General features: G+C 40.7%; 1 protein-coding gene across 8 annotated transcripts in view; it reads right to left on the reverse strand.

Annotated features, from left to right (window-relative positions):
• The window catches only part of ZDHHC1 (zDHHC palmitoyltransferase 1), a 28,400-nt gene that overhangs the window by 5,669 nt on the left and 9,258 nt on the right, over positions 1–13,473 (reverse strand). For 2 of the 8 annotated variants that reach the window (XM_083851977.1, XM_083851976.1), the window contains exons 3-7: positions 11,108–11,283; positions 10,373–10,474; positions 9,454–9,578; positions 8,947–9,105; positions 4,692–4,804 (exon numbers count right to left, since the gene is read on the reverse strand). In XM_083851977.1, the coding sequence (XP_083708103.1) occupies positions 4,692–4,804; positions 8,947–9,105; positions 9,454–9,578; positions 10,373–10,474; positions 11,108–11,283 (675 nt within the window). Of the gene's footprint in view, positions 1–4,691; positions 4,805–8,946; positions 9,106–9,453; positions 9,579–10,372; positions 10,475–11,107; positions 11,284–11,570; positions 11,698–13,473 lie in introns of all 8 variants that reach the window. The other 6 variants (XM_083851979.1, XM_083851983.1, XM_083851981.1 and 3 more) reach the window with 6 other exon arrangements.

A 13,473-nucleotide genomic window follows, 5' to 3' on the forward strand; every position in this document is an offset into this window, starting at 1 on the left:
GTTCAGAGGACCTCTGCAGATTATTATTAATTGATGCAGATTATGAAGCCCTGACCTCAAAAAAAAAAAAAAAAGACAAACTGTGATCAGGAGAACCTTGATGCTCTATTTTCAGTAGCTGCACTCTCTTATATTTGAATAATTAGTGAGACAGCTTTCAGTATTTTAGTGTGCAGTGACTATAAAAACCCACATATATTGTATATATATTGTGAGGCAAAATTTAGGTTGTAAAGACGGGGGGCGATTTTGAATGCAATAGGCATTAGCTTAATAAACAAAAACCTTAAGCACAGGAAGACCTATTCGGCTGAGCAGCCTGATCAGCAGACTTGAGAAAATGAAGTCAAAGTTGGACGTCCCACAGACGGGTTCCTGAGAGACCCAGGGCCTCTGCAGTTCAGCACATTCATAAACAGAAGAGCAGAACAGTGAGATGAAATCTGGTGATGATGCTCCCTTATGTAAGGCAATAAAAATGAAAGCCAACTGCAAAGAGCTGCAGAAGATTCGTGTAAAATTGAATTACAGCATGATAAAATGGCACATGAAAATCAATATTGCTAGATGTAAAGATGTAAAGTGATGCACTTGGGAAAAGTAGTGCAAACTTTATATACAAAGCAGTGCTCTCTGAACTAGAAATGAATTCATGGAGTTACATGCTCAGTGGCAGCCAAGAAATCATTTCAGATGATAGGAATGAGAAGGAAAGCCATAAAAAAAAGCAAAGAGATAATGGTTTCATGTCACTGGATAAATTCATAGGCAGCCTGGACTCTGTATTCTCTACATCATTCCAGCCTCTTCACCCACAGAAGATCTGGAAATAGGTACAGAGAAGAGTGACAGGGCCAATGAAAGCTATCAAGCACTTTCTGTACAAGAAACAGCTAATGGGCCAGGGCCCTTCAGACAGGAGGCAAAATACTCAGGGCAGATATGAGTGGCTTGGAGTACACAAACTGGGAATAACTGTTTCACATCTCAACAATACAACGCTTAAGGAGCATCAAATGAAAAAGGATCAGGCAACATCTTCGAAAGGAACTAAAGAAAAGTTGTGGTTTTGATACAGCATGGAGCTAAGCTGTAGCACTCACCGCTGTAGTATGGTGCAGGTGCTAAATGTTACACAGATTCAAGAATAAATTAGAAAAGCTTGTGTCAGCAAGCAGCAAGTACAAAGCCAACCGATGCTCTGTGTTCCAGAAGCCCCTGACACATATTGCCAAATGCTGGGAGAGGGTACTGGGGATTATGCTCCCAGCGTCAGAGCCAGCACACTGCCCTGATCATCTTTGCCCAGCCTTCTTTACACGCCAGCAGAGAAACTTCCAAATTTACTAGTTGCTTTCAAAAATCCTGGCATGGAGGCCTGAAGTCTCGGTACTCATATAATTGTAGATAAGGGGGCTGCCAAACTGGAAAGAGTTCAGGCTTGTTGCATTTTGTAAAGTGCTCTTACTTTAATTGGTCTTGCAAATATGGAAAGAAAAAAAAAAAAAGAGGTGGAAAGAAATTTACAACTGTCTTGTAGGTGCTAACATCAAATTTGAAGAGAATTGGTTCAGCAATTTTGAGTGCTTGAACTTTCTGGTTTGCAAACTATGAAATTTTGGGCTCACTACTATCAGCAGTTTACCCCTGTGCAGATTCATGATCTGCAGAAATTTAACCCGTATATGTTTCACATAGAACTTGTAACTCAAGCCATATCATTGATCATTATTGACAGAACATCAAGTGTACATAAATGGTTCCTTACAGCTCCTTGAGGACCAAATTCTTAACATTTACGCTCAAACCTCATGCACCTGAGTCTCAAATGAAGGAGAGCAGACACAACCTCATGTCAATTTGAAGCAGCAAGCCTGGAAAAAGCAGGGTGGGGAGATGCAGGCCTTTCCAGAGGAAAGCTCACTATGGCTGCAGTGAGCTGCAGCAGGAGACGTCCTTGTAAGACTGTGCACAGCTACTGAAAACGATCAGGACTCAACATGCACAGCATACAAACAGAAGTGCAGGCCTGGCATTTCAAAGGAGGATAACAAATGATGCATCTTCAGAATACCATGAACAATTCTTTCCAAGCAGGCAACAAAAGAGCCTTTTAAAATCCATTTTGTGTATTTCAGCCTTTTAAATTATGTATAACCAAAGCAGCCGCATAGAAGAAAGTAAAGGATTAGAGCTGACAAGCAGAAACAAATGGAAGAAGACTCGATCAGTGGGAAATGCAATGTTCTCTCAGCATGACGAAAGCTACAAGCACAGTGCAGAGCCCCAGCCTCTCTCAGCTCCCACAGGACAGCCAGCTGTCAACCGTGACAGCAAGACAGAGACACCCTTACCGCCCGGGTTGTTAGCCTTCATCTCTTGCTCTTCCTGAGAATAGACTGCTAAACCAATTTGAATCTCAGTTAGCAAAGCTCACGGCCAACTTATAGGTCCTGCCCATGCTCAGACCTCCTCTAAAGGTTGATTACAGCCGTGCCCACCCACAAACTTCGTGGTTATAAATTCTGACTGTTCTATAATTGTCTACAGAAAACAAAAACAAAACCAACCAAACAACAACAACAACAACAACAACAAAACAGTTACTTGCACTTGCTGCTTTGGCTATAGTAATAGAGGCAAAGGCTGTATGTCCAACCGTTTTGCGTTTTTGTGATATCTGAACCATATAAGTGTGCAAACAGTGCTTTTATTTTCTGCATGTCCTGAGAAAGATTTCACAAGTATATAAGAATCCTTCAACCTGAACATAGCTGAAGACCTAACTGCAGACAAACATGGAAAATGGAAGCCAAAACCAACATCTAAGCTTGAAGAAGCCTCAAATACAAGGATTAAAGGGGAATTGCATGTTTCTTCTTACTCTCTACAATTAACGAGCAGTTAAGACAAAGGTGGGAAGAACATGATTTCTATTTTATGCTTGCAAGATCTTGGATCAATTACAAAGGACTTCTGTGTTCAAACTAAAGGCTGTAGTCAACACAGCTTACAAAAGGCGAGTCACTTGGTGTACTCCTACTCCGATGTATTTGTTTGTGTTTATCTCTGGTTGCTATGTAAGGAACAAGGAAAATCTGGTGGGTTAACATTTTTCTTAACAATGTTACTGGGCATCTTCCAGTCTTTATTGTTCCCCAAGGTACGAACTGTAGCTCTGAAACACAGAACTTTTCACCCTGCTTCTTCCACGCTGCTGCTACAAATTAACCAGATTCACACATATGTGGACAAGCAGCAGCACAGACAGGAGAACAGGACTGAATGGCCACATCCCTGATGTACCCCCAACACCAGAGTCCACCTCTGTTCAGAAATATTTTCAGTATCAATCAAAATTTGGTAACTAGGAAATCATTAGAGCTAATGTTTTATTATTGCTTTAATTTTCATGCTCTCTGACACAAAGCACCAAACATCCTTGTTGTTATGGAAACCTCCGTTTAAACTGAAAGTTCAAATTTTCCAAGACAGTAAAAGAAGTATATGAAAAGCTGGGGTATCCATATTGTACAGAAAGGGAATTGGCTCACTTTCCCTTTTCCTTTGATAAGGTAAAGCTTTTAATGTGTCCAGAGAGATCCCAGTATCTCTACACAGAACACCTGGATTAAGCTTGGATGTAATTAGTTTCTTATGAAATATAAAACTGGCTGTGTAGTAGGCAACTCACTTGCATAAAGCTAGGTAGAATTACATGGGATCGCAGAATCACATAATAATTTAGACTGGGAAGAACTTCTGGAAGTTTCTAGTAAATCCCCTGCCCAAACCAATACAAATGTTGTGCAGTCAAATTTTGAGTAACTCCAGGGACAGAGTTGTCTTGCAGCAAAATAAATTACCCTGAACCTCTCAATTAATACCGCAATATTTGCCACTGCACAGTGCAGCAGGACTGAAGCCTTGTAGAACTCCTTTACAGCAATACAGATCAACATCATGGTAATCACAAGGACCCTTATCACTACATAAACACGAAGAAAAACAAAGCTATCTGGGTCATTTTTGACCATGACTGGTGCCCTTTTCTTTTTCAGAAGCTTTAAACTGTTCAGTATTAGCTGCTCAACAGTTAACCCCAGTTTCTCCAGTCCTAGAGCCTGCCTGCTTTCAGTCATGACCTACAGTACCACGCACATAAGCCATCAAAATGCACACTGCCACCAGAACAGATGGTTGTGCCCTTTCCAGTGACAGGTCCTTCCCACTCTCCAGTCATCCTCTTTCATGCTGACACAAGCACTTACGTGACTGCTTGGTGAACCAAAGGGGAGGGAGCTGGCCCAGCTAAACACTACCTCAACTATTTTTTTAATAAAGTAAGTTTATTCTTACACGGACAAATTCCCCCACCCTGTTCAGTGCATGACTGTAACAAACAGCTGTGCTGGCAGAGCAGAATAGATAGTCCGGGGCCCAAAACAAGTGGCGGAAGAGAAGGGGTGGGAGTGATTCATTTGAAATCAGTACTTGCTTATGCCTAGAGTGTTCATCAAGTCACAGGCCTTAGACTCTCTCACATCCCATTCTACTCCACAGAAGTACTTCAGAAGCCTTACCTGTAGCCACTGCCTCTAAAATTTGGAGCTTGCAAAGCTGTGGCAAACTCTACACAGTGAACAAGTGTGGCTTTTTTACAAGAAATGGATTGAAAGTACAATGAGTACCTGACTGGGGATCACTTGGGAGGGACAAGATTCCAGTTGCTTGTCTGCCTCTTTGGCCTCTTGCTGGGGACGCTGCTGCAGGATGTACTCATACGTAGTCAGCTTGTTCCACACTGGGAGGAAAGAGAGAGCTGTCAGTGCATGAAAGGCCCCTCCCAATTTTCCTTGCCACCCACAAACAGCCTGAAAAACTATACAATATTTAATTAGGAGCTATAAATATGAGAAAACTGGTATTCTAAGAGAAAAGTACCTTCGCACTGTCTATCTTACTGTATCCTTTATTGTGATCACCACAACACTTTCTGACAGGCACAGCGTTCAGCTGGATGTCTGATGCCTCGTACACACAGTACAGCCTTTTAAGCTATCACAATTCATTCAGCTCATTTCAGAGCAAAACCATTATTCATATCCAATATGAGAAAGATCCATATCATATAGAAAGCTCAGTGAGCAGTCAAAAGGGATGTAATGCTAAATGTAGAAGAGAAATTCAGCAGGTTAGTGTGTCCCATAAAGAAGATTGAGACAATTAATGTCCAAAACAGTGAGCACCAAATGCCCGACTCATCTCATGCCAAATAGACACGTCCAAAGCTCCTATGTGCCTGAGTTTATATGCTCTTAAGGTCTCCCACACACAAACACATCTGCTTCCATGAATGAGCAAAAGCATTTTACATTTCTGAGCAGCTTGGTTTTCTCATGAGACTCAAAACATCTAAAACTAAGACATTCCTCCCCTCATGACCCTGATGTAGTAAGTATTTTTAGACCACAAATGGATGCTGCAGCTTTTTACTGCACAGCCTGGTAAGCCTTATTCCTGTTTACAGTAGCATAGCCGTTAAATCAGATGCCTAGGGTATGGGACATCTAGACTAAAATCCTTGCTCTGCCTGAATACATTTGTACAAGTAGTATCCTACCCCTCAAAACCATGCCATAAACACAGGACTAGTTCATAGGGAAGTGGGGAAGAACAGAGGAGAAGGTGCCCCTCCTATTAAAGCAGCGACCATATGAAGAACAAAGAATCCAATATCCATTTGGCCAGGAAGACAGAACATAAAGATGAATGCGAGTCTGAAGCCAAGTGATTACTGAATGCACTTAATGAGGATGGTACCAAGTGCTGGCAAATGCTACTAGAATTGAATCTGAATGCATGATTTGAGAAACAGAATATTGCTTCAGAAGCAAAGGGCTATATACCATTTTTAGTTTAGAATTCATTGGTTTCTGAATACTTAGCAGAGCAACTTTTAAAATATTTTAACATTTGTTTAGTCAAAAAATACTACATTTGTCCAGACAGCACATAATTGCAGCACATAATGTGTAACACATAATCAAAAAAGACACCTCCCTCCAAAATTCTGAAGAGCCATGCTTCCCTGAATGCCTCTACAAATTAATCTCAATCAACACTTAATTTTGAACACACAGATCTACTACTTTGAAAACAATCTACTGTGATAGCACCAAGTAGTTAAAACCAGGACAGAAATTCTGAAAAGTTCACTGTGCTCGCAACACAGACATTCAAAGATTTTCATAGCTAAATCTGATTCAAGCCAGTTTGTTGTTGTTGTTGTTTTTTAATGCAAAACTTAAAGGCAATATCAGCCATGGGGGTGCTATTTTTGTTCTATAATTTAATTACACAGGAAAAAAAGATTCATGAAAAAATATTCATGAACAGTAATTATGTTTCAAAAGGGTGGTTCATTCCAATACTGTCTACCTTAAAGTATTCAGATGAGACCACTGAAAATTAAATGTGTGAAATAAGATGAATTTAAAACACAAATAATATGTCTCTCTCCCTGAATCTTAGTTGTCAAAATAATGCATACCTTGTAACATACAATATAGGCTTCAATGTGGCAAAGTTGCTCCTTTTAAGCAAGGACTTACACAACACACTTTTGCACAGCATGGAGCACAGCTTAAACCAGCTTCAATAAAGTACCAGATGTCAACATAATAAAATAACGAAAATTAACAATAATTAAATTCTGTTTCCATGTAACTCATAAATATTATAAATTGTGTCAAAACTAAAAGTTAATTTGGCTCAAAATTTATTCTGAAAGAGGAAAAAAATCCCCCCAAGAAAACAAAAAAAATCAACCCCGGAGTAGAACTGGTGTTAAACATGCATGTTTCTGTTTGACAAGAGAAGGCAGGACTTTATCCCAAGGAGGTAGCACCCTCTTGTGGAAGTTGTACACAAAGACAGGATAATCTACAGCTCAGCACTGGACAGAACAATCCTGTTTTTTTCATCCAAAATAAATTTTCCCGGAGTGACCCCAGCACTGTGAGGCTTTTAGTCTGCATTGCTAGGTCAACCTTTGAAATCTCCAGGCATCACACCATTAACCAAGTCAAGTCAACTTTTAATTGCACCAAGAAAGCAAAACTGTGGACTGTGACCAAATCTGGAACTGCACTGATTTGTGCTGGCTTAATTTGTGTTCACACCTGTATCACCGTTAATGGACAACCTAAGAATCCACCCAAGAATTGTCTGTAAGCAGTCTTCACTTCTCTTCTCACACATCCCTTCTCCCCTAGTTTTTGCACCACTGACTTCAGCAAGTGCGAGATCTTCTCTCATCACAATTTACGTAAGGCAGACAAATAGCATGGTCTTCACTTCACACGATGACAGAAAAAGGGTTTTTGATGACCATTTGTACTTCCAGGCAAAGCTATCCCTTCTATCCATCAGGAGCAACAAGTAGGAGATCTAACGTGGAGCCTTTCTGGAAAATTCTCCCTCTGAGTTCCACAAGTCATTTCGTGTCAGTACAGCACAACTTCCACAATGGGACCTGATATGGAAGTTGGACTTCCTATTAGAAAATTAGGCCAATACCATCGCCACTTCTCTTGGGTAACAGAGAAACAGGACCTCTCATACTACAGAAGCAGACGGGATCAGTGAAGACCCTCAGAAGCCAGTGGAGACAATTGAATCTGCCATTACTGGCATGGAGCTGGAATTAACCACTTCATCTCACCTGGCCTCTCTGCCATTCGCCCAGGTGCTTGCAGTTTGGGGTCAGTACCAAGCACAGAAGATCTAAGCTGGTTTTACAGAATGGCAAAGGACATGGGAGTGCACCTTGCTCACATCACATTGTGCTTTAGCAAGTCCTACAGCATGAAATTGGCATTACACAGAACCACCTGGGATGCAACATCAATTAGCAAACCTGATGCTAATCAGGTCTGGATAAACTTCATGTGGACTATATAAAATCCTACACATTTATATATAAAGTCTTTCATTACTATATTAGCCAAGAACAATTTAGTTACTTTTATTATTTTATTTCTTCCATTCAAGAAGCCTTGTACTCAGGATGCCATCCTTTAATATCTAGGACTTACTAGCAACTGCCCAATCACTATCCAAGACATTCTGGAAATGGCCACTGATGTAGTTCAGCAAGTGAACTCTAAGTTTATCTGGAGTCTAAGTTTTTGTATGATTTCTATGATTCAGCCCTGAATGAAGGAAATGGTACTGATGGGAGGTGGCCTTATTAGAGCTTTCTAAGGTAATGACTTCAAGATGCTCCTGGGGTATCTCACTAAAGTGGGAAAAGGTATTTCAATGGCTCCACTCCACCCTTTTGAAAGACACAAAAAGCCTCTAGATAGTTCTCTAGACAGAAGCCATCTGCTTCTAAACAGATAGGCTCCTCACTATCCCTAGAAGAAAACAGTCAGAGATGAGATGGTACATTTAGGCCAAATGCACACTCTGGGTTGCATAGAGTTATTCTACAGATATCTATGAGGTTAATTTGCATCTTGGAGACAACAAAAACATTTATCTGAGGTCTTACAGACAGGATGAGAGGTTCATCCCAAGTCAAGCATGTGTGGAGTGTTTTCTCCCTGATGGATTCTCAGTTGCCCTTGGTGAAAGAAAAACTTGAGTGAACTAGTGAAATTTGGAAGCAGCATCTAATGGGACTTCTGCACACTGCAGTAAGAGAGGGTCTCTAGGGAAAATCAGAAGTATAATGTTAACTCCAACTTTTTACCTCTTCAGTGGTAATCTTGCATGTTGTGTGCATAGTTGTAACACAGGTGAACACACAGAATGAGTATAAGCTAAAATGAAGAAAATGAAAGAAATAGAAGAAATAGTAGAAGCTATTCTACTTATTCTTCATATAAAATGAAGAAAATGAAATGGGGACGCAGATGACAGGAACATAATACCTACTAAGATAGATGTGAAAGGTCAAGAGGTGGCCTAGCAGGAACACGGTCACTAGGCTCAGTAGAATAAAAGTCCCAGCTGGAACCAAAATGGCTGGAGCCCCAGTCTCAACAGGAGCAGCAGGAAGAAACACAAACCAGACGTCCGTGTGGTTCTTTAGAACTGTAAATCAAAAACAGGAGAGGTCAGCAGATTGTCCAGGTATCTCTAACTCGACTTTACAGCTGGAAATACTGTTAACTCAGAAGTGGCTGCAGGTCCATTATGCACTTGAGGCTTAAGAAACTTTATATTTGCAAGGCCTTTAGGAAGAGCAGCTTAGTAGGCTCTGGAAGGAAACACATTGCATCACCTGAACAGAGACGCTCCTGTACAAATATAACACGAAAGGAATAAGGAACAGGAGCTCCTCCTCAGTGGGAAAGCCCATGGAATCCAGTCCCACATGCAGCTGGCCCTTGAGATATGCTGGCTGACTCACAGGATGCTTCACTGAAGCATTGCTGTTACCTTCATAGTGCTGGTCAGAGCGAAGCATCATGGGGTTAATGAAGAACTCCACAAAGACGTAGCAAGCAACGAGCAGCAGAAGCCCAAGGCCCAGAATGGCAGACAGGACACTATTCAAAAAGAACCTGCCAAAAAGGTGAGAACTCTGAGTGGCTTCAATAACATCACACATACAATTCAAAGGACAGACAACCCAGATTACTGTGGCACTTTCACAGATGCTGGGCAAGAGTCTTATTTGTTACCCTGAGGGACTAAACTGTGACCCGTTAGAGCAATTCTAGTTAGAAGGCAATGAAGTATACCTATGATAGACAGCTCCTGGCACAAAATCTAACAGCAGTGTATCGTGGCAATCAGCAGTTACAACTCTTTGCTTCCCATGCAGTTCTAGTGCAGGAAAATTAGCTGAGAAGCAATAATCAGTGATAGCTTCCCTATTCTTTACCTTAAACCTGGCCTAGATTAGAGTTACCTGTATGCTGCTGTAACTCCTGCCAACTGGCAAGTCTCTTAGGGAGAGCAGGCAGTTTGGATTCATGTTGTTTCAGAGATAGGAACAACAGTATGACCATGGTTCTATTCCCACTCCAGTTCTCAAAGACATTAAGGACAGCCAGTTACCATCACATAAGCTTTTTCTAATACCAAATAATAAGAGCATGCTTTCTGTTTTTACTTGTAAAAGCTTGACTACAAAATTCTATGTGTAGGAATTTTATCCCTGGTTATTGGGATGCCATAGTCATGCTTGCATTTTTGATCTGGTTTTCTCATGACTGACTTTATGCAGCTGGGATCTGAAAGAAAAGTGGTTTCGAGTGGCTCAGTCCAGATTACACTGAGATGCAGGAGCATCCCTGGAAGGGGGATATTACTTAAGCAGCGATGTGTTCTTGTTACAGTGCCAGGCCCTTACCAGTAATTCCTCTCTCCCACACAGTTGTTGAGCCATTTGCAGTGGTGATCAAAGCCACACACACATTTATTGCAAGTTCCACAGTGCTTTGATTTGGCACTCCTGCCAAAGAAAGGGTGGTGTTAGAGTGGCAGCACCAACAGGTTACCATGCCTTCCCAGTGACACAGGTACAGGGGCATACAGCAGTAGAGATCCTGGTAGTCATGAGAATACCTATGATATAGGGAATACTTAGACTACCAAACATATTGGCCATATTGGCATTGTTGGACCAAATTCCCAGATGCTGCAAAGTTTGTCTTTTTAATGCACTGTGCGATTTCTAGTTTAGAGATCCCAAACTCTTTAGCAATTCTACAAATTTTGATCTTAAAGTCTGCCCTCCAAGCATTTCTTGCTATCCAATTAGCATCTAGCCAAATACAAGCACACACACACAAGTTACATATTGTTCTCAGATCTAACACCAACATCCAGGTAACACAGAACAGAATAGTTCTCTCCACACAACACAAGAGCAATTAAATAAAACACTGAACCATGCACACATTTGACAGTGAGCATCTGCCCAGCTAACTGAAGCCTGCCACAGGATGAAGTTTTACTGGCACTATAGAGTTAAGGGTTTCAGGGACTCGATTTCAATCTTATAGTCTAACAATAAGAAGAGCCTTATGGTGAAGTGTAATGGTGAAGAAGAAAGATAAATAGAAGAAAAAGAGAAAATACTTACACATTTACATCACAGACATGGCAATGATGGTTTTCAATGACATGTGCATGTTGATTACGATTGAAGGTGGCCAGAGGCCCTAGATAGTTTTTTTCTCGCACATTTGCATCCGCAGGGTCAATGGAGACTGCAGTAAGATGAACAACTAAATGATAGATAAAACACACTCCTGGACACTGAAGTACACAGTTAAGGATTGTATGAGTGGTTTAATGCATATATATTTATCCTTAATACACAAAGCCCACACAGACGAGAAATATATGGCTTGTAACTAGAAATTACCATATAACTGATTATGGCACATTAATCTGAGCTTTATTAACAAAGAAGTTTCCCTATCTCATGGTAATAAATATCCTCTGCAAAAATAAAACTAAATCTACAGGAACAACCCTCCTTATAATGTACTATTCTGCCTCACAGAAATGTCCTCCCTAGCACAGGAGTTTTTAAAAATTACCTTTACTTACCAGAATCTGACCCCATGTGCAGGCTGTTGGCATAGGTCCACACTTCTTAGTCCATACAGAATCCTTGGAAAGGAACAGTCAGTTAAGGCCGTGCACATGCCCCTTCACAAGACCAAACTTCCAAAAAAGAGAAAAAAAAGTCACATCAAGTAACCAGTACCAATCACCTTGTTTTCCTTTTCTTTAGTCTGAATCCCAAGCAAGAGGATCACTCCTTTAAAGTAGGGTCCTACAGAATTTACAGACAGAGAATATCCAAAATTTCTCATTTGTTTCTCCAACTATTATCTGTTTGGATTCTTAATTCCAAACTCAGTAGCTAGTTAGAGCAAATAAGCTTTAGAAGTACTTTTGATCAAACCTCAAGTGACTGCCAATATTTGGAAAGACTACAAAGCAGCAGCTTTACATATCTGGAAACTCACTGTGCTCCAGAGTTTGCTCCTCAATACACTGTGATAGATGAGCATGCATGCAACAATTAATCTTCCAGTTTATTTGCTATAAAACCAGATATAAACACATCATTGATCATATTAAAGTCTATGGAAAACACAGAAGTGTTGTAAGGAAATAAAAAAAGAGAGAGAGAGAGAGAGAGACATTTGTGCTGTAATAACTGGTAGTAAAGCTTTGGGATACATTAATCTGATGAGTTAGAATGACTTTAGACTGAGTTATGAAGATATTTGGCATACAAATTTATGAAGTTCAAGCCTTGATAATACCAAGGACTTCAGTAAGATAGGCAGTCGTAAGACAACTGTGAGCTAAGGATATTAATAATGCCTAAATCATGCAAGAGTAAGTAAAACTATAAACAAAAGCATCAGTCGCAATAATATCAAAGGTTGTATGGACATATGAATATATCAATACCACATGTACAAATTGCGTAAGTGCATATCCCAGGAGCATCTTTTCAGAACTCTTCCCAAGATTCTGTCTGTAATATTTCTGGGTTATCTGGTTCTGCTAAGAAAGCTTTAAATATGAAAGGCTGCTACTAAAATAAAAAATAAAATAGGCTGCTACTAAAGGATTTTCTTGTTTCCAGTTACAGAACAATGTTAAACATTCCCCTTGGTTTCTGCCACAGAAAGACTGACACATCTGGAGTAATCTTTATACAAATTGCCAGAGATTAACCTAGCAAAATTTTTTTTTTTTTTTTGCCAAAAAGCAAAAATGGCGCCTGTTTAATTTCATTCTAATTTGACCCTTGACAACAGGAAGTCCTAAATACATTAAAATGTGTGTACATATATATGTACATGCATAAATCTGCTTTGGCTTTGTTTGACATTTCATAAGATAGGTCAGACTTCCTGACTTTAATCTCACTGAGCCACTTTGTCAATTTTCTTTTCACCAGGAAATATGCTATGGGAGAAATGACAAAACCACACAGATACACACAAATTATAATCCCTCACCAGCTTGGTTAGTAATAAATTCAAATCTCAGGATTCCTTCTTCTAGTCTGCAACTTCCCAGACAATCAAATCCACTAGGAGCCAGGGCCTGGCCTTGAGGAGGTGCCTTCCTTGGTGCAGGTGACAGTACAAGGTGGCACTGAGTGCATTAGGATTGCTCCCCAGCACAGGACCCCGCACTCCAGCACAGCCCCTTCTGGAGGCGCACAGCCCCAGACCCTGCAGCCAGCTCTGCTCCATCCCATGGCCTTGCTGGGGAGTGGGAGAAACGTGATGGGAGGTGGGGAAGAGGACAGGAGGAGGAAAGCGTGCTCAGGCTGGGCACAGAAGAAGATGACTTGACAGTATGAGCACCTCAGCTTCAGATACTGCCTGCATTTGGAAGAAATAGATAGATGATAGACCTCTCCTCCTATGGTCACTCTACGCCACCTTGTATTTCACTCACAGCTTTCCT

The sequence above is a fragment of the Anser anser genome (genome assembly GCF_964211835.1).
Source record: "Anser anser genome assembly, chromosome: 11".
Classification (NCBI taxonomy): Eukaryota; Metazoa; Chordata; class Aves; order Anseriformes; family Anatidae; genus Anser; species Anser anser.